General features: G+C 26.3%; 5 protein-coding genes across 20 annotated transcripts in view; 4 read left to right on the top strand and 1 right to left on the bottom strand.

Moving 5' to 3' along the window:
• Positions 1-67: 67 nt before the first annotated feature.
• On the top strand, positions 68-504 carry LOC129608213 (uncharacterized). Its single transcript, XM_055519572.1, has one exon. It carries the CDS (start codon positions 68-70, stop codon positions 497-499), a length of 432 nt encoding a protein of 143 aa, XP_055375547.1. The 3' UTR covers positions 500-504.
• A 316-nt stretch (positions 505-820) lies between these two features.
• Positions 821-1,777, top strand: LOC129608212 (ankyrin repeat domain-containing protein 39). The gene is made up of 3 exons (XM_055519571.1): positions 821-956; positions 1,079-1,285; positions 1,340-1,777. The coding sequence occupies exons 1-3, from the start codon at positions 860-862 to the stop codon at positions 1,570-1,572; spliced, it is 537 nt and encodes a 178-aa protein (XP_055375546.1). The 5' UTR covers positions 821-859; the 3' UTR covers positions 1,573-1,777.
• LOC129608210 (COP9 signalosome complex subunit 6) lies at positions 1,614-3,041 on the bottom strand. The gene has a single exon (XM_055519568.1). It carries the CDS (start codon positions 2,947-2,949, stop codon positions 1,939-1,941), a length of 1,011 nt encoding a protein of 336 aa, XP_055375543.1. The 5' UTR covers positions 2,950-3,041; the 3' UTR covers positions 1,614-1,938.
• Positions 3,042-5,607: 2,566 nt separating this feature from the next.
• Positions 5,608-8,560, top strand: LOC129608279 (palmitoyltransferase ZDHHC23). 3 transcript variants are annotated; one of them, XM_055519679.1, is made up of 5 exons: positions 5,608-5,798; positions 6,022-6,105; positions 6,170-6,238; positions 6,531-7,346; positions 7,404-8,560. In XM_055519679.1, the coding sequence occupies exons 1-5, from the start codon at positions 5,776-5,778 to the stop codon at positions 7,588-7,590; spliced, it is 1,179 nt and encodes a 392-aa protein (XP_055375654.1). In that variant the 5' UTR covers positions 5,608-5,775; the 3' UTR covers positions 7,591-8,560. The 3 variants fall into 3 exon arrangements, with proteins under 3 accessions (XP_055375654.1, XP_055375656.1, XP_055375655.1); XM_055519681.1 differs by having other exon boundaries at positions 6,019-6,105; XM_055519680.1 differs by having other exon boundaries at positions 5,608-6,105.
• Positions 8,561-11,188: 2,628 nt separating this feature from the next.
• Positions 11,189-14,245, top strand: part of LOC129608564 (probable G-protein coupled receptor CG31760) — a 51,034-nt gene continuing 47,977 nt past the window's right edge. For 8 of the 14 annotated variants that reach the window (XM_055520174.1, XM_055520175.1, XM_055520173.1 and 5 more), the window contains exons 1-2: positions 11,193-11,331; positions 12,295-12,726. In XM_055520174.1, the coding sequence (XP_055376149.1) occupies positions 12,689-12,726 (38 nt within the window). In that variant the 5' untranslated portion in view covers positions 11,193-11,331; positions 12,295-12,688. Of the gene's footprint in view, positions 11,332-11,441; positions 11,495-12,294; positions 12,734-14,245 lie in introns of those variants that run through there. The other 6 variants (XM_055520169.1, XM_055520170.1, XM_055520168.1 and 3 more) reach the window with 6 other exon arrangements.

Genomic DNA, 14,245 nt, shown 5'->3' with positions numbered 1-14,245 from the left:
AAAAATTCATTTGTTAATCACCGTCTTGAATCAGCATTTATCAAGTTTTATAGTAAATGATAGTATAATGGACAGTCAAACATCATCCCAACCAACCTCTCCAGTTCCCCAAGCTACAACACAACAGCCGTTATTGCAACAACCATTATCAGTAACATCTAATGCACTCACACCCGCTACAACTGCAGTTGTTACATCAACATCACCAAATGTTGTAGCTATACCTGTCCCAGTTGTTCCACCACCGGATGATATTTACACTTATATATGCGTAAAAGGTTCTTTACATGATGTTAATTCATCAATTTTTGGTTTGAATGGCGAAGAAATGTCTGCAATGTCCAAACGATTTTCAAAGGGAACAACTGAAATTGTTAATGGCATTATGGTTAGGGGGCCTCCAATTGAGGTTATTAATACATTAAGTAAATTAGGTTATAAAGTTGTTTGCAGCACTGGTGAAGTAGAAATTGTATGGACAATGCAAAGAGAAGCATAAAACATTGTACGCCTGCACTTATTTTTGAAATTAATTAAATATTATAAATATTTTAATCTTGCATAAAATTAAAATAATAAAAAACTAAACATATGTTACATAAGTGAATAAGAAATCTAAAGTTAAAAATATAGGTTTTGTCTAATAAAACTTAAATAATTTTTTTGTATGTATTTAGTAAACTTTTGATATAATGAAATATTGGTATTAAGCGAAAACTCTAAAAGATACTGTATTAAACGAAAACTATAAAAAATACTGTATTAAATAAATACTATTAATTTTTGTTTCTTTAATAATTTTAAAGTTTAATCTAAAATTAAACTTACAATATCAGTAGAAAATATTCAAAGTTTCATCATGGAAAACCAATTTAATTGCCATTGCAATCAACATTTTAGTGAAACGCAACAATCCTTATCTGAAATTGAATTTGAAAGAGGAATTTGGAATGCTGGTAGGATAAAACATATTTCCAATATATGTAAAAACATACTTTTCCGAACAGATGAAGACAAATGATCATTAGATAAGACATAAATTTGAAAATAATAATTTAAATTATTTTTTTAATTTAAGCTATTTGCAATGAAGTGAGTCGCATACAGTCATTTGTTTTAAATGGCAAAACAAACGATAAAGACAATTATGGGTACACAGCTCTACATTATGCAGCGCGGAATAATAACGAGGAAATTTGTAAAATGCTCATAGTAGAAGGTCAAGCAAATGTTAATGCGGTTACAAAAGGTGGAGTTACACCGTTACACCGAGCTTCAATGATGGGTGCTATATAGAGACTTGTCAAAACAAGATATACTACAATTTTTGTATTTTCAGGTCACTTAAATATCGTTAAACTACTAATACAAAATAAAGCAGATTTGTTAATACAAGACGAGGATGGGCAAACCGCTTTACATCGGGCATCCCAAAATAATCACTTAGAAATTTGTGAATATTTGCAAAAGAATTGTGCTGATTTAATAAAAATAAAAGATAAGAAAGGAAATGTCCCATATGATTTATTAACAGCAAAAAATAAAGAATTAAAGCTGTTGCTTAAACCTTAAAGATGTGAATTATATAATAATTTTGTTTATTTCACTGTGAATTGTATAATAATTTTGTTTATTTCACTGATATAATGTATACATTTTTGTTCAATTGAAAACAAACGAATAAATGGAATTTTTAGCGAGCTGGTTGTAATCAATATAAATGAATTAAAACCAAGTTATATTATGTATGTTAATAAAGGTAATTAAATGACACTTATATTATATATATTGTTTTTTTATAGCCGCACATTTTCTAAGTTTGAATTTAAAAAAAATTTTAGAGTTTCTAAAGTAATGTAAATTATTAATCTATTATAATCATAGAAAATTCATATACACAAATAAAAAAGATTTAAGGAAACAAGATTGATATATGCACTAAAATAATAGACCCCTCATTCTTCTTCCCATGCTTTGGCGATCATATAAAACGTTAAATTTATTGACAAAGTGATTTACATCGTTGCAACCCTTGGTAAGAGCTCCTAAGTAAGTAATCAAACCAACATCGTTTGATTGCGTATAAAATTCTTCGTTAAAAGATGAGCCTTGTACAACTGGAAGTCTTCTACTAAGGGCATATATATCTCTTAAGATATTGTGATTAACTGGCAATTCGCCATCTTCTATGGCCCTAACATATTTTAAAACCATTTTAATTCGTGAGTGCAACATTTTTATAGCACTATGTTGTGCAATCAAATGCTCTGCCACGACAGACTTTTCACCAGATTCACTATTAGACATTCTTGCGACATGATCAACACCTATCCTTTCAGCTTCTTCTGTAGCTAGTGTGTATACTAATGGTACAAAGAGCATTGTTGCCTCACCTTGAACGATATCAATAACTGACTCATATAATTTAATTTGTAATTGGTCAACACCATGACACATCGGATCCAGTTGCAACATAATTGGACATTCATTAATTTCACATATTTGTTTGTGAACATTAATATCCTTTATTGTGACTTCATCACCAGTTGTGTACCAACCCAAAAAATCCAGCTCACTAAAGACTTGTTTATATTGACTTTCTCTAGTTTTGTAATAATCCCGGTTTATTATAATTTCTTCACCATAAAGGTCAACTTTTAGCTCAAATGAATTCATAACTTCTATAGCTCTTCCTTTTTGTTTTCCAATTAACGCTCCAAAAACTTGTTGTTGAACTAAATGTGGCTGTTGAACGCCAGCCTGAGCTCTAATCCTTGTCCAATGCTCTGATATATTCATTACAACGAGAGGGTGGAGCGATACCGTAACTGATGCTATTGTTCCAGCTGCAGCCATTACATTTGAAGAGTTTGATGCATTCAAGCTTCCTAAATTAATTTGAATTTCAGGATCGGTTTCCATTTTCTCAATATTACAACTTGAGCTCATTTTCGTCTACAATTTGAGTAGTAATTTGACGGAAAATCTAGTAAGGTCAGACAAAGATTTGTGAAACGAAAAAACCAAAGTTGTCAAAACTGATGATAGCTTAGTTCCTTTTTGAATTTATCCAAAGGGGACGATTACACGCTCAGTGTTCATTTCTTCAGTTTTCACTGAAGTCACATATATTTTGTTGTTGTAAAAAAGAATGAAGAAATTGAAAATCCCTTTTAAATTTTTTTTAGTTATTTCGATTTCATTGTTCCAAATTTTATAACCAACGTTCCAAAGTAAAATGTCAAAATCATTTAGCAACTTACTGTTTTCCCATTCGATGTAAAAAACATTTAAATTTTATATTAGAGATACATATTTAAAATTATTTTCCGAGGTAACTATAGCAATAAATTAAAAAAAAATTTAGAAATAATTAAAATACACATAATTTTGTACATAGGAATAGACACACATAATGGATTGGAATAAAATTCAAACTGGTGCATTAATAAATTTTTTAAAGATGGACAAATATTTAAGTATCGTAAATATTAATCATCCGAGTCACTTAAATAGAATAGTTAGGGAAAATTGCTATTTTGAACTATGCAACGAAATGCAAGATATAAAGAGTGACGTTACCACGTCTGATTTAAAAAAAAAATTAATACTCTAAAGACGCAATACAATAAAGATATAAAATTATAAAAAATTAATGAGTTATTGTACAGCGTTTCACTTCCAATTTGTTCTTATTTCACAACTTTTTTACTTTCCGCCATCTGTAAAAGTCTTCAGTTAAAACTTATAGTGTAATCACCTGTCACTTTTTCAGAACTGAAGCACTGACGTGAACACTGAGCGTGTAATCGCAGCCAAAGGGATGTGCCTTGTGTGGTTTAGTGTTGGTATAGTTGAGCGAAAATGAATCACTTACTTTGTGGTTTGCACAAAAATATAATGTTGCACAATATGTTTTAACGAAAAATATGTTAAAGAGTTGTGTTTGGTTTTAATGTGGCATATATTATGTATGTATATAATTTGTACGAAAATTTGGAATTTTAGAAAACCACTTAAAGCTTTGATAAAAAAATACCTTTGAAACACCTTTATTTTGAAGGTAAATTTTCACCACATGTGGAGCGCGGTTGTCTATAATAATTTGTTTTACGTATTTTTCCTTACATTTCAAACTCTACACTAACTCATTAACATACATCCAGGAGGAGGAGTTTTTTTAATGAAAAAGTAGTCTTTTCGAGGAAAAGGGGATGTAGTTTCCAAATTATCAACTTACGGATTATAAATAGCAAAAGTTATTTTATTGATATGCAAGTTCTCAAATATGCAAGTACACAAATATGCAAGTTCTTAACACCCTCTTAGTTAACAGAGATATAAATTTAAAATGATTTTTCACTTAATTTAGATTACAAAAAATTATATTTACAGTTTGTAAGAAGTTTTTTTATTTAAAATTTAGTACTATTTAAAATAATTTTTAAATTTAATTTTTAAGCTCTTTAGTGGTATACTTAGAATTGCACTTACATTTTCTACCCTTACGCATTTTTTTAATTTCGCTTTTATTATATTTATGTGTTTCATTCATCTAACGTTATATTTTTGCCAGTTTGAACAACAGGGTTCTATAACATTGTCAATAAAGTCAAATATTTCCAAAGTTCAAGAAATTTACAAAAGTAATTTGACAGGTAACTTCTGTGAGAAACTAATAATTTACTGTGACAAAACTACAATCTATTCATGAATAGAATTAAGCATTCGTTAAGAAATATTTGATATTTTTTTACATATTCGAATACAAAAGAAATTATTTTTACTTCTTGAGTACTTTAAAAAAAATTTTTAAATTTTTTCTTTCACGGAGCACCAAATAGGACTACAAATTCTGCGACCAGTGTATAACGGCAGCCGTGATCAACACTACCTAAATATTCCCGAAAAGAAGTAATAATAATTGTCAAATGCGGTAATTTTGTAAATAATATATACCAATAAAAATAATTTTCCTTCTTCAATACAATCATGTGAACAACAACAACTTTGATTCAAAAAGTATAAAATCACCTAAATTCTTTGCCAGATCTTTTTTAATTTCGATTATTCGTTTTGAAGGCTCTTTTGAAGTAAAGAAAAGCGACAGCTTTGACAAGACTCTTTTAATTTTAGTGTATTCTCATTAAGTAAACCGTGACTATAACGAAGGCTATGTTGTAGTAGGGAGAAACGAAACTCAGATTTTTAAAAGTAAAAAGGCTAAAATAGTATATAAAGATTCTGTTTGGTATAAGAAAAACTTTATAAAGTTTTAGTATGCAAAGCGTTTTCGTATAATACTTTTTGAGAAACAATGAGATAAAATGATAACATCATCGTTTTCTCAATGTTTATAACTTTTTCAAGTAAAATTTAGTATTTTAAAAACTTATAAAATCATAAAGCTCTCTCTCTTTTCTTTTCTTAAAGTGTTTTAAAGTATTTTATGAGACGAAGTTAATGTTACGCAAAAGTTTTTTAGAAGACCAGCTGGTTTTTATTTTGGTTATAATTCTGTATTTATTCTTGAAAAAATTTTGGTCTTTTATAAGATGTATTCTGGTGCCAGTCTATTAATCTGTTTGTCTATGGTAAAGAATTAAAAATAATTCGATTTAATTTTTTGGTCCATTTGTCATTATTTTGGTTTTCTAGTGGTTTGTTTGAAGACGATTTTAAACTAAAAAATAATGCAAATAGATCAAAGAAAAAGTATTATAAAACGGCCTGCTAACGATTTTCAAGGCTAATTTTCTTTTATAATAACCTTTAATGAATCCGGTTAAACAAACGTGGTAAAATCAATTATTTTTTTTTATTGATTTTTAAGAATTATCTTTTTAAGTGTTATAAATAAACTGTTATTCTATGCTTCGCTTTTTATTTTTATGCATGAGCATTGCAAATCTTGGCTTTTGCATTCAGTTTACATTTGAAGAAAAGTTGGAATTTTCTATAATTTTAAATTTGTGATTTTTTCCTTAATTGAATTGGTAATGATATGGAATCATTAAGAAGTGGTCGAGATTTCCATACAGAAATAGATCTGGAAAAAGAAAGTGAAGACGGCGATACTTTATGTTGCTGCGAATATTTAGATAGGTAGGAAAGGGAAATTAAAGAATAATGTAGTATTACTAAAATTTTATTTTCCTTATATTTTAAGAAATCACGAGAAGAATCATATATTATTGTGCTGCTGCAATTGTAGAGATTTTGATGAAACCATTGAAAGGTGGTATTTTTTCCGTAATATACATATATATACATACTAATTTAGCTAAGGTATTTCGATCAGTCTTAGGCCCTTTGGTCGATAGTATATAAGTAGTTAATATCGATTTCTTAAAGGTTTGAATTAATTTTTGTTAAATTTTGGGTAGGTACGATTGAAAATAATATAGCAAAAAAAATATTTGTACTATATATAACACTATCTGGATATAAACAATTTCGTTATAATAATATAAGAGTTTGACAGAGTTAAATAACATTGTTATTATTTGGTTAATATTTTAATATTTTAGGCTAATTTGTTGCCGTCCAATTGAAAGACGTCACAGTATTGGTATGCTACTTACATTTCAAGACCGATTAAGAATACCATGGTGTGGAGGAGCAAAGCAAATATCTTTAGATTGTGTTGCACCGATGATATTAATTCCAATTTTGCTTTGTATTGCTAGTATTCATTATGTAGCAGCAGTTGTAATAGGTATCATAACGTTGGGATTCTTAAGTAACTTTTATTACCAGTTTCGATCGAGTGCCTATCGAACGAAATTTTTTTTTATGTGGATAATATGGTCAGGAATATATATGAAATTTATATTCCAAATTAAAGTTCCATTATTGGAAATATTACCAGCAGAAAATTATGTATTTATAATTTTAATTGGAATAACAATATTTTGTTTTTATAAAACAAGAAAAAATGCTAATAAAAATATGATAACGCAAGGGCTATCTTCGGAAGATGATTTAGAAGATATAGCGGAAGAGCAGACATCAGTTCTTATTGATAATGAGGATGAAGATGACAGTGGACATACACCAGAAATATGTCGTAATTGTCGAAAATATGTACCACCACGTGCATATCATTGCATTTTATGTAAAGCCTGTATTTTAAGAGGAGATCATCACAGTTTATGGTTAGATTGCTGTATTGGGGTAGCAAATCACAGAACTTATGTAGTTGGTCTCATTTTTTCCATAATGTCACTTATATTTGGTGCTTATCTCACATTGACTTCAATATGCTATGGATACTTGATAAAAACAATATACGGTGTTCACATTTTATTTCCGGATGACTGCACATATGTTTTTGATCGTTTTGAGTAAGTAGAAAATCTTAAAATATTTAAAAATTTTTGTTACATTGATTTTTGTTTTAGAACAAGTCTTCCTTTTGTTGTTGCCATATATGCATTGATAATCGCTTTCTTCATTATACTCGCAATTGGAATCCAAATATACTTGATTTCTAATGGTATAACCATGTCCGAATGGCGAAAAGGGCAAAAAAGTAATCAGAAAACCTTGTTAAAGAATGTCAAATCTTTTATTTATTGGTTACATTGAACGAATAACAAGGTGATGAATGAATGGAAAACAACAAACAAATTGAAATTTCAAGTGATTTTGAATAATATATATCAATAAAATTTTAGTGAACCACATATTAGATAGAAATTTGAAAGTACTCTTTACTTAACTATTCAAATTTGTGCTGAACTTAAACTTAAATGTAATTTTCACTCAAAATTTGCTGCAAAAATATGAATAACTGTACCAATGTGATACAAGATTGAATTTAAATTCACATGATTTATTGCTTAATATACATACACACATATATAGGTATACTAAGTTTCAAAACATTGACAATAATTATTTTGTAAATTATCAAAATTCTCATTGTAATTCTAAATATTTTAAATTAACGAATCGAGTTGGCTTTTTCTCGTTATGTGCAGCGGTTGTTGATAAATTTGTATTCTTTACCGGAATAAGACTCTCGCTTAGTTTCTTAAAATACAAGGTTTGAATTGTGATAAAGTAAATTATGATAATTATGTGTATAAATTATATGTAATGTTTCACAAGTTTAACATAAGAAAATTATAATATGAAATTGATTTGTATTGATTTGTATTGTAAAAAAAAATTATACTTTTTATTTAAACTTTCATTAACGCAGGACTAATTTTAAGTGAAAGTATTTTATCTTTGAATATAGTTTAAGTACCTACCCAATTTTGTTAGTTCGCCTATATGTATAACACCATTTTAATAAAATTTTCATAATGTTTTTTTATTTAAGTGAAGCTACATGCAAATATTTAATATTACCTTGTCATAATGCTTAAGATATTACAAATAATCTATTAAATAAAATACAAATTAAATATTTTAATTAAATATAATATAACTATATATCTATATTATATAATATAGTATAATATAATTACATATATATAGTATTATATAATAATACTTAATATGCAAAAGTATCTACTAAAACTACTTAATTAAACTGAAATATGTAATTATCCCGTATAAAAAAACTGCTCATAGAACAGTTTCATAAATTTTCTAGTCCTTAGTAATAATATGATATGAAATAATCGCAATCATTAAATTTTTTTCAATAAAAAATTTAAACAACTAAAATATTTATATTATTCTTTAGATTGAACAGCTACATATTTATTAAGTTTCTAAACAGTTTAGGAAAATTTTGTTTTTAAATAGATTTAAAATAACTTAAATTTTGTAGAGTACTTGAATAAAAATTTAGAATGCTTAAATTGAAAATTTTATTTTTTAAAAATCTTGGCTCATTTGAAACTAAGAAGGTAAGTATTTTTGTTCTTGACTTGATACACTTAAGGCAAGTTCTTAAATCGTTCTAGCACAAATGTATCTAGATACAATAGTAACTTAAATTCATAGTTCATACAAGTACTCGTTCATACATATATGCACACAAACATATGCGTATTCTTACGTAATTGCATAGAGTATTTTTTACATTTAAAATATTTTTGTAGCATTTAAAAATTGTTTAAAAATGTTTTAGAACGTGTGCATCTTTTGTAATAAGCGTTTGTCGAACATGCTACATTTGAAGATTTTGGAGTTTTGATTTATCGAGCATGATTTATGTACATACATATATGTATTAAGATTTAAATTAGAATTGAATATTCGAAAATCTAATAAAAGAAAAAGTGAAATAATAGAAAGGAGTAAACTTAAATTGAAGATATTTAATCTTGAAAGATTATCTTCGTTTGCAATTTTAAACAAACGTCTGTACATCTGGCTAGCCTATAAATACCTTTTAAGACGCATGCCTTTGTTTTATTTTTAGGAAATTACCTGCATATGTATGTATGTGTCATATAATGTACCTATATACATACATACATATTTATATGAGTATTTTTTTTAATGTTTTGAGAATGTAAACAAGAACATGTAGAAACAATAAAAGTTGAAATGTTTTAATTATTCAGAATTGTTGACTTCATTTAGATGCATTTAAATAAAAATATTTCTTTTACTAACATATGTATATACATATATCAATTAAACTTTCCAAAGTTGAAAGCAATTGAAAGAAATCTATTTACATTAATTTTTGTAAAAGAAATTTTATATAAGAATAGAAATTATTTAGTAGCCACTTAAAGCTTCAAAAGATATGAAGCCTACAGGCTACAGGTGTTTACGTTTATGAAAAAAAAATTAAAGCGCATGCTTTCTCTTAAAACATTTTTTTAAAGATTGGTTTTTTTTGCAATTCCCTGAATGACCACCTTCTCTATTCTTTATTGAATAGAGAAAAACATGGTAACATATTGCGCATATCTATTGATATTTGGTATCTCTTTTTAAATATTTACGTCATATGCATGATTATAAAATGATAACAAAAATTATTTTCCAAAACAAACTGAACTGATATGTAACTTGTTAATAGTTTCGAACTTCACAATGATTATCTGCGTCGATTTTAATTGTAAAAGCAACAGAACTCCCTTAGATTATGCTTTTGCCTTACAATTCAAGTAGCAATTAATAAATTACCCATTTGTTGAAGAGAATGAATCTGAAGAGAATGAATCAGCCTTCAGTCTGAAAATGTAGAAAAAAGCATGATTCAAATTTCAAAACGAATATTGATTAACAAGTTTTAATTTTAAATAATAAGAACAAAGAAGCTAAAGTCGACGATAATAAAAATGTAAAATATTTACAGATATCACAGTTAAAAAATGAGATGATTTAGAATATGATGGATTCAAAAAAATTTTAACACATATTTTGAATGTTAAATAAAAAATATTATTTCTGGAAATTAATATAATAAGATCATAAGTATAAATTATGCACACAGATTTCTTAAATATATGTAGGTACATACAATGTATTGTACATTTTATTTTTCCAAACAAAAATAGGTAAAGATAAACTTTTTATAAATTGTAGTTTTAACATTGTACATACCTATTGCAATTTATGGTAACTTGAAAAGACCAAAAAAAATTTTTCCATACAGATGACGTACGTACATACATATGACATATATCAAAAATTAAAAAGTTGAGTACATACTACCATTGCTTTTCTGAGTTCTTTATACCACGCTTTCAACCTTCTAAAATGATATTAAAATTGCATTACAACAACACAGTCGAAATACGATTATTCAAAGAATATATATGTACACACCTGATCCATATATGTATGTATGTCTATGCATATAATATTATGTAAATTTTTGTAAGAGCTTTTTTTCTATTTTTTTGTTTTAAGTTATCACAAAATTTAAGAGTAATTTCTCAAATTTGGGTGCATAAAAAATAATTTAGCGTAGGCGGCAGGCGCTGATTGTTTTGAGAGCTATGAATGTATATAAGTATGTACATATATATGAGTGTAGGTACGTACATACGTGTATATTAAAGAATGTTATCTACAAAATTCGATCCAAAATTCTTTCACTGATATTTGTTAAATTCAGTCTTCGAAAACTTTCTTAGTCGTACCAACGCAATTTAATCAAATTGCCGGTTCTTTTTTTCGGAAAAAAAGAATTATATATGTATATATATACACGTCTTTAAAAATTACTTATTTAATAGTGATGTTTTCCCTCTTTTTTTATATTGTGTTTTTTCATCTTACCGTTATATATTTATATAAATCGGTTCTACATATTATGTATATAGCATTTTAATGAATTATAAACAAAAATATTGTGTATTAAAATAAAATAGGTGTAATCCGTGTAACAGGCAGTTGGAAAAAGTTGTAATAATATAAGAAAAGTTAAAAAAAAATTAAATTCTCTTGCCTTGTTTTTACATACATACATATTATATTTTATTTTTATGTATGTATGTACATATTATATATATATGTATATATGTATGTACATATAAACATGAATATAAAAAAACAAAAGAAAACAAAAGTAAATTAAAAAATTTATTTATATTAAAATTTTATAAAATATTAGACAGTTGTGTGTATGTATGTAGATTATTAATGTAAGCATAGTACCTGCCTACGTTAATATAAAAAGTTTTAACGAATAAAAATTTTTTCTTTTATGATATACATATTTATGTATGTATATGTATGTATGTACCCTTTATGTTGTATATAGATCAAATAAAAAACAACGTATAAACATATTCATGTATATATACGTATATATATATATATATATATATTATAATGTATATATATATATATATACATTTTAATATATGAATCGAAATTATATAGGTATGCACCATTTTTGTTAAAATGTATTAACAATTTCTATATATTATGTAGGTACAAAATTGTTGCCAACAAAAATAACCTGTGCAAATTTTTTTATATTTACATACGTACATACATAGTGTCAAAATTATGCCAGAAATATTTATTTAAAAATTATATGTATGTATATACAATATACATATAAATGCATGTACAAAAGTATATGTACAAGAATGTACATTATACTTTTGTACATGCATATACTCGTATGTATATTTTATTTAAAGAGCAAAATTTAAAGAATAGTATAATATTAAAACATAAGTACCTTTTTTTATTAAGGATTAAGTGCTAAATTTTGCATGCAATAAATAGTATAGCATGTTATAACTGTTTTAGAAAAAACTACATCAAGTTATGTACAAAAAATGTGAAAAAAGATAAATTTTTTTAATTAATTTCAACATACATATACATATATAATTTTATCATTTTATTTGATAGCAATTGCTTTTAGACTAAAAACGAGGCAAAAATGATGTTTTCAAATAAAAAGAAAAGTTTTTATGTGCATAGGTACATATGTAAGTATGAGCGAATTTCTTTAAAAAACGAACAATAAAATAATTGATAGATTAAATGAATTAACCTACTTTATAAAAGGATTGAAAAAAATGAAATTGAAAAGTTTTAATTTAATTTGATTAATATATACAAATAAAAAATTAATTGTAGTTAACAATGAAAATGAACCCTCACGTAACAGTTTCAAATATTTGGGAATTAACGCCGTTTAAAATATTTGTCAAGTACGACTAACTTTTTTTAAATATTGCGTTTATGAAGTTATAGAACTTACAAGTTTTATTAAGATACCTACCCATTCTTAATTTAGAAAATGGAAACTGTTTTATATAAAAAAAGGACTAGTTACTCGTAAGAGGTTTGTACAATTTCATTTAATTTTATAGGGATGTAATTTATTTATAAGTACGTACCAATGTATGTACGTATAAGTATTCAATCATATATCATATCGTTTAGTACATGTGCACGAAATTACTGATCCTTTGGTTATGTACAGGATTTACTACAGGATTTACTACGTACGAGTACATACTATATACTTAAGTTTTAACGTAATATCAAATGATTTTGAAATCAACTTGCAATTTTTAAAATTTTCTGTTTTATGCAATTTTAGACTGGATTAAGACTTATTGTCTTGAACGATATGAATTTTTATTTCAATACAAAGTAGAGGAGTTTTAGAAATTTCTATCTTCGGTGTGCGGATTTCTTTCGAATTTCAAAGAAGATACTAAATTCAACAATGTCATTTTTAGTATTATTATTTCTTTAAAATTCGATGAAGAGAGTAAATATATATACAATATATACAACAAAATACCACTGAACAAACGAACAAAGTATACAACTTTCTGCCCTAATAACTTAATATGAATGACTTATGGCTTTAAGTTTATGTAACTTTTATCTTATAGTAATAATAACATAAAGAAATGCATATGTCATGTGTACATATTAATGTACATATGTACAATTTAAGTTTGCAAAACTGAGATGACTCGGTTTTCACGTTTTTGATGTTTTGTTTACATTTAAGATTTCATTAGGACTGCTAATTTTTTACTGCCGTTTAAGAGTTATTTATTAATTAAGTAGAATCTGCGTTTCACTTCTGCTTTTTATGTAACTTTTATCTTATAGTAATAATAATATAAAAAAATGCATATGTCATGTGTACATCTTAATGTATGCACAATTTAAGTTTGCAAAGTGGGATGACTCGGTTTTCACCTTTTTGATATTTTGTTTACATTTAAGATTTCATTAGGACTGTTGATTTTTTACTGCCCTTTAAGAGTTATTTATTAATTAAGTAGAATCTGCGTTTCACTTCTGCATTTTTGGAAAAAAATAGGCGTAAAAGGATTGCTTTGCTTTTTATGTATTTAGATGCATTTGTTTTTATTTTTCTTCAGCCGCTCAGGCTTCTTTAATTCTTTGAAAGAAAATTTTCTATTCTTAAAAAATATTGCTTTCTTGTAAAAAGAAGTTTCACTACGGGTTCATTGATTTGGACTGATATGTTTCAAGCACGTGATTTTTTCTAGATGGTTCAATAGTTGGTTTAGTCTCAAAATTTTTTTATTACACTTTATTTGCCATTTTTTGACAAGAATAGTGTATAATTATACTGGTAAAGTATGTAAACAGTCTACATGCATACTGTAGTAATATAGATTGTGTATAATAGTACAGTTTGTAAAATAATAAAAATAATAAACAACTTTATGGTTGTTCTAACAATCACTAATGAATTAAAATTCATGAAAAAAAAACGTAGTCATTAAAATTCGCAAAATATAACCAAATATCCAACCAATTTGGTTGGTGGACCAAATATAAAAAAATATTTTTTTTTATTTCT

The sequence above is a fragment of the Condylostylus longicornis genome, unplaced genomic scaffold (genome assembly GCF_029603195.1).
Source record: "Condylostylus longicornis isolate FDR11 unplaced genomic scaffold, ASM2960319v2 ptg000031l, whole genome shotgun sequence".
Taxonomy (NCBI): Eukaryota; Metazoa; Arthropoda; class Insecta; order Diptera; family Dolichopodidae; genus Condylostylus; species Condylostylus longicornis.
The sequence above is the reverse complement of the archived record's forward strand: the minus strand, read 5'-3'. Positions and strand labels throughout refer to the sequence as shown.

Excerpts from the sequence above, each read along its gene's own strand:
- LOC129608213 (XM_055519572.1), top strand. The coding sequence starts at position 68 with ATGGACAGTCAAACATCATCCCAACCAACCTCTCCAGTTCCCCAAGCT.
- LOC129608212 (XM_055519571.1), top strand. The coding sequence starts at position 860 with ATGGAAAACCAATTTAATTGCCATTGCAATCAACATTTTAGTGAAACG. Across the intron at positions 957-1,078 it reads AAGAGGAATTTGGAATGCTG|CTATTTGCAATGAAGTGAGT; the intron begins GTAGGATAAAAC and ends TTTTAATTTAAG. Across the intron at positions 1,286-1,339 it reads ACACCGAGCTTCAATGATGG|GTCACTTAAATATCGTTAAA; the intron begins GTGCTATATAGA and ends TTGTATTTTCAG.
- LOC129608279 (XM_055519679.1), top strand. The coding sequence starts at position 5,776 with ATGAATCCGGTTAAACAAACGTG. Across the intron at positions 6,106-6,169 it reads TGCTGCGAATATTTAGATAG|AAATCACGAGAAGAATCATA; the intron begins GTAGGAAAGGGA and ends TTATATTTTAAG. Across the intron at positions 6,239-6,530 it reads TTTGATGAAACCATTGAAAG|GCTAATTTGTTGCCGTCCAA; the intron begins GTGGTATTTTTT and ends TTAATATTTTAG.
- LOC129608210 (XM_055519568.1), bottom strand. The coding sequence starts at position 2,949 with ATGAGCTCAAGTTGTAATATTGAGAAAATGGAAACCGATCCTGAAATT.